Here is a 5,944-nt window from a genome sequence, read left to right as displayed (position 1 = left end):
TACCAAGGCCTGGTCAATCATGCTAAAACAGACGTACTGCAACACAAGCCTCACTTTCTCTTCTCTTCATAAGAACATTAAATAGAAAGACAGCGATATCTGCAGAATGAAGAATGATTCATACGCAGCTGCACCAATCAGTAGCACTGCTAACCTTGAGAAGAAAAAGCAGCGTGTGAGGAAGACATTCATTATTCGTGTCATTTGCAATAATAGTTCCAATATTTATATTCAGGTTTTAATTCTGGTGCACCTGGGCTTAACGGTATTGTTCCACCACTCGTTGGCACAATGCTTTTCTCTAAACTACACAAGAGGGAATAAAAACAAAGCTAACTTCATTTCAAGATTTTGGCACTTCATAAGCCTTCTGGAGGACGTTGTAATACCAGCCTTAAAGGCAAGTGTTAACAATTCTGTCAAGTAAAAAAAAAGGAACATTTAGAGCTGAGCAAGGTGCTGTTAATGAAAAGCACTAAATATGAAAGAATCCCCAGCCCGCCAGCCCTGTGCTGTCATATTCCACCAGGGCTTTAAAAGTTAAGGGGGCTTGCGTGTGGCCGGGAGCATGTTTCTGGGTTACGGCTGTGTGAGGGCAAGGCTGAGCCACCTCCGGGCCTGGAACTCTGACTGGAGCGCCACATGCTCTCTCTATGGAGAAACCAGTTTTAGACTTAAACGATGGCCTCTGCCTGGCCAAGACCAACAGCTCAGCAATCCCCAGTGTCCCATGGTGGCAGTAGTCAGTTACTCATCGACTACGACAGCAGCTTGGTCTAGCTCTGCCATGTCGTGTGTGTTACTCACCGACGAGGACCACCAGCCCAGTCCCCCCGCTCTACCAGTGTGTGTGTGTGTGTGCGTGTGTGTGTGTTACTCACCGACGAGGACCACCAGCCCAGTCCCCCGGCTCTACCATGGTGTGTGTGTGTGTGTGTGTGTGTGTGTGTGTGTGTGTGTGTGTGTGTGTGTGTGTGTGTGTGTGTGTGTGTTACTCACCGACGAGGACCACCAGCCCAGTCCCCCCGCTCTACCAGGGTGTGTGTGTGTGTGTGTGTGTGTGTTACTCACCGACGAGGACCACCAGCCCAGTCCCCCCGCTCTACCATGGTGTGTGTGTGTGTTACTCACCGACGAGGACCACCAGCCCAGTCCCCCCGCTCTACCATGGTGTGTGTGTGTGTTACTCACCGACGAGGACCACCAGCCCAGTCCCCCCGCTCTACCATGGTGTGTGTGTGTGTTACTCACCGACGAGGACCACCAGCCCAGTCCCCCCGCTCTACCATGGTGTGTGTGTGTGTGTGTGTGTTACTCACCGACGAGGACCACCAGCCTGTGCTTGGCCCCGCTCTGCCTGCGGTGGGGAGTCACCTCCTCGTAGGTGGCCACGTCAGCCATGTCGTACTGCTCACTCTTTTTACACTCATACATGGACTTGTTGGTCTTCTTGTCTCGCCTGCTGAGGCGGAAACTCCGGCGAAAACCAGCTACAAATCAGAGAGCGAGAGAAAAGGAGGGAGAGAAAGTTGAGTCACTGTAAGGGGTAAAGTTGACAGTGTATACAGTACGTACAAGTAAACTTGCATCTGCACAAAATGCCTGCCGATGCACATTTACGAGCATTTCAGTATCTATCAGGTCTGGCTTTATGTAGAGCAGCCCTTCATATGTAACATATTGAGGGAGATATCTGTGCAGTAGGTAGGAGTAGTGAACGCTAAGCCAAACGATTTCCCTGGGCCCTGTCAAAGCTATTGCACTATATAGGGGATGGGTTGCTATTTGAGATGCACCTAGATCCAGGGAAAGCGTTTGGTCGGTGAGTAACAGGTCATACGGTTCATATGTAATGTTGTCTTAACACTTTTGTCTTCTAGAGACCATAAAAACATTACTGCCACGTTCCCATTCTCCTCCCAGCCTCAGTTTATGTCATCTAGCTACCTCTTATGTCATTTCTCTCTTTATGTTACAGGACGAGTCTCAAATGGCACCCTATTCCCAATGTAGTGCACTACTTTTGACCAGGGCCCATTATATAGAGAATAGGTTGCCATTTGGGATGCAACCATAGATGTGATTCATCTGAGCCTTTTGAACCTGAATTGTCCGTTTTAAGCACATTGACCTCTGACCTCCTGTAGAGGGGAACAGGAGGTAAAGAGAGAATCAAAAATGGCAGGCGGGAAGGATGAGTGAAGGCGACTGGCATTTTTTCATGTAATTTACTGGTGCTATGTGAATTTACTGGTAATTGCTTAATGCTTGTCCAGTTGACACAAGTACCAGTCAAGCGTTTCTCATTCTTCTCAGACTACGTTGGTACTGTAGGTGGTGTGTGTGCGTGTGTAAGGAAGTATGTGTGGTGGTTGCATTCCATGGACATGCAGCGCACGATAAACCAATCAAACATGACAAGCGTCATAAATTGACCCAAACAAAACGGTCTGGTTTGAATGCACTAAGGCAGTACCAAACAGAGAGAAACGGACCCCTCATTTGAAGAGCACAGTTTCATATTTATGACAGACAGTTAAACCAAAATCCGCAAACCGAGGACCGAGGACACTTTGCTAATATCCCGTTCCTGCACACGACAGAAGGGTTCTCCCTCTCTGTTTCTTTTAAACAGTGATGAATGAACCCAGCGTTATGATGCAAGATGGCCAAGATTAAGGCAGCATTAAAATCATACACTGGAGAGAGAGAGAGAGAAGCCCTGATCCAATCCTTTAATACTTTCCACAACATGGAGAAACCGCGAGGCGAGCGGCAGGCGAGCGCTGTGCAGATGTGCCACGAGAAAGAGAGAGAGAGTATAGCTACGGTCGAGAGTTTGTTCTTTTCCAAACAGTCACTTAATAAGGGACAGGAGATGGAGAGACCTACGCTGTGTAAGAAATGAAACACGTCAAACATACGGCTTCAGCACAATAACCCATGTGTGTATGGCTAAGGTATTAAGGCATGTCACAATGTGTGTGTGTGTGTGTGTGTGTGTGTGTGTGTGTGTGTGTGTGTGTGTGTGTGTGTGTGTGTGTGTGTGTGTGTGTGTGTGTGTGTGTGTGTGTGAATGTATGTGTGTGTGTGTGTGTATTTGTGTGTGTGTGAGAGAGAATGTGTGTGTGAGTGTGTGTGAGAGAGAAAGATAATGTATTTGTGTATGTTTCTGAGTGTGTGTGTGTGTGTGTGTGTGTGTGTGTGTGTGTGTGTGTGTGTGTGTGTGTGTGTGTGCGCGTCTGTGTGTGTGTGTGTGTGTGTGAGAGAGAGAGAGAAAGTGTTTGTGTGTGTGTGTGTGTGTGTGTCTGAGTGCATGTGTGAACCCTAGCGTTGGGATATTGTGTTACAGCTAACGTTCAGGGCAGACTGTTCCACTGCGGGCAGGACAGCACATTCTGGGTTAGTACGGTGTTGTCTGTGCCACTTCTCCTGCGGTGTATCCTTCTCATTCAACACCCCCACTGCTCTGACCGAACACCAGCCAGAAAGAACGAGCCGCCTGCTCGCCACAGTGGAAAGGACGCACTGAATAGAATACGCTGCTGCTAGCAACATTACTGTAACAGCAAGCCATGCACAATGTCATCATTATCAACGGTTAACATCATAGCAGTGCTATTATTAAGCCATTACAGGGTGGATAATATTAACTAAGGTTGTCCTGTTGGGCCCTGGTCAAAAGTAGTGCACTATATAGGAAATAGGGTCTTGGACATTCCAGGGCAGGTTCCACCACCCCTCTGGATCGCTCTAATACTGTGGTCTGATTAGCGTGATACTGCAACACGGGTTGTTCCATTCGATTAGGGGGCCTTTCGGGGCCCAGAAGCCGCCAGCATTTCATTGGCTCTGTCAGAGGGAATCTCTTTGTTTTCCTTCAGGGAGGCAGGTGCACGGCGTTTCATTAGGCTCAGCTGCAGCCAGTCAATACACAGCTCTGTTCCTGTTGAAGGTCCTCCGTAAGCCCGGGCCCTTCAAAATCACTTCAACCCTTCTAGACAGCTCCATCCAAATAACAGAAAATAACTAACCCACAACTCCTCTACTCGAGGATAAAGACAAATCAATCAAAGGAGCGAGACAAAACGCACGCACACACGCACGGCGAGCATCATCATCTCCATGGAGACAGAATTAAGCGAACCCAGAGAGTGGGCTGGAAAAGTATTCAACCCGAATGAAATAAATGAATGACTCAACCTTCCTGGTCTGGACCCGGACCAGCGTCTCGTTGTCATGTCTGTGTTACTGTTACTGTACAGAGGGGCTGTGTTACTGTTACTGTACAGAGGGGCTGTGTTACTGTTACAGTACAGAGGGGCTGTGTTACTGTTACAGTACAGAGGGGCTGTGTTACTGTTACAGTACAGAGGGGCTGTGTTACTGTTACAGTACAGAGGGGCTGTGTTACTGTTACAGTACAGAGGGGCTGTGTTACTGTTACTGTACAGAGGGGCTGTGTTACTGTTACAGTACAGAGGGGCTGTGTTACTGTTACAGTACAGAGGGGCTGTGTTACTGTTACAGTACAGAGGGGCTGTGTTACTGTTACAGTACAGAGGGGCTGTGTTACTGTTACAGTACAGAGGGGCTGTGTTACTGTTACTGTACAGAGGGGCTGTGTTACTGTTACAGTACAGAGGGGCTGTGTTACTGTTACAGTACAGAGGGGCTGTGTTACTGTTACAGTACAGAGGGGCTGTGTTACTGTTACTGTACAGAGGGGCTGTGTTACTGTTACTGTACAGAGGGGCTGTGTTACTGTTACTGTACAGAGGGGCTGTGTTACTGTTACAGTACAGAGGGGCTGTGTTACTGTTACTGTACAGAGGGGCTGTGTTACTGTTACAGTACAGAGGGGCTGTGTTACTGTTACAGTACAGAGGGGCTGTGTTACTGTTACAGTACAGAGGGGCTGTGTTACTGTTACAGTACAGAGGGGCTGTGTTACTGTTACTGTACAGAGGGGCTGTGTTACTGTTACAGTACAGAGGGGCTGTGTTACTGTTACAGTACAGAGGGGCTGTGTTACTGTTACTGTACAGAGGGGCTGTGTTACTGTTACTGTACAGAGGGGCTGTGTTACTGTTACTGTACAGAGGGGCTGTGTTACTGTTACAGTACAGAGGGGCTGTGTTACTGTTACAGTACAGAGGGGCTGTGTTACTGTTACAGTACAGAGGGGCTGTGTTACTGTTACTGTACAGAGGGGCTGTGTTACTGTTACAGTACAGAGGGGCTGTGTTACTGTTACTGTACAGAGGGGCTGTGTTACTGTTACAGTACAGAGGGGCTGTGTTACTGTTACAGTACAGAGGGGCTGTGTTACTGTTACTGTACAGAGGGGCTGTGTTACTGTTACAGTACAGAGGGGCTGTGTTACTGTTACAGTACAGAGGGGCTGTGTTACTGTTACAGTACAGAGGGGCTGTGTTACTGTTACAGTACAGAGGGGCTGTGTTACTGTTACAGTACAGAGGGGCTGTGTTACTGTTACTGTACAGAGGGGCTGTGTTACTGTTACAGTACAGAGGGGCTGTGTTACTGTTACAGTACAGAGAGGCTGTGTTACTGTTACAGTACAGAGGGGCTGTGTTACTGTTACAGTACAGAGGGGCTGTGTTACTGTTACTGTACAGAGGGGCTGTGTTACTGTTACAGTACAGAGGGGCTGTGTTACTGTTACTGTACAGAGGGGCTGTGTTACTGTTACAGTACAGAGGGGCTGTGTTACTGTTACTGTACAGAGGGGCTGTGTTACTGTTACAGTACAGAGGGGCTGTGTTACTGTTACAGTACAGAGGGGCTGTGTTACTGTTACTGTACAGAGGGGCTGTGTTACTGTTACAGTACAGAGGGGCTGTGTTACTGTTACTGTACAGAGGGGCTGTGTTACTGTTACAGTACAGAGGGGCTGTGTTACTGTTACAGTACAGAGGGG

The 5,944-nt window shown here is 48.2% G+C and overlaps 1 protein-coding gene across 6 annotated transcripts in view; it reads right to left on the bottom strand.

The window, feature by feature from the left end:
- LOC129822843 (MAGUK p55 subfamily member 7-like) overlaps positions 1-5,944 on the bottom strand; it is a 249,857-nt gene that overhangs the window by 31,513 nt on the left and 212,400 nt on the right. For all 6 annotated transcript variants that reach the window (XM_055881296.1, XM_055881291.1, XM_055881294.1 and 3 more), the window contains one exon: positions 1,320-1,490. In XM_055881296.1, coding sequence (XP_055737271.1) covers positions 1,320-1,490 — 171 coding nt within the window. The remainder of the gene's footprint in view (positions 1-1,319; positions 1,491-5,944) is intronic.

The sequence above is a fragment of the Salvelinus fontinalis genome, chromosome 25 (assembly GCF_029448725.1).
Source record: "Salvelinus fontinalis isolate EN_2023a chromosome 25, ASM2944872v1, whole genome shotgun sequence".
Lineage (NCBI taxonomy): Eukaryota > Metazoa > Chordata > Actinopteri > Salmoniformes > Salmonidae > Salvelinus > Salvelinus fontinalis.
The sequence above is the reverse complement of the archived record's forward strand: the minus strand, read 5'-3'. Positions and strand labels throughout refer to the sequence as shown.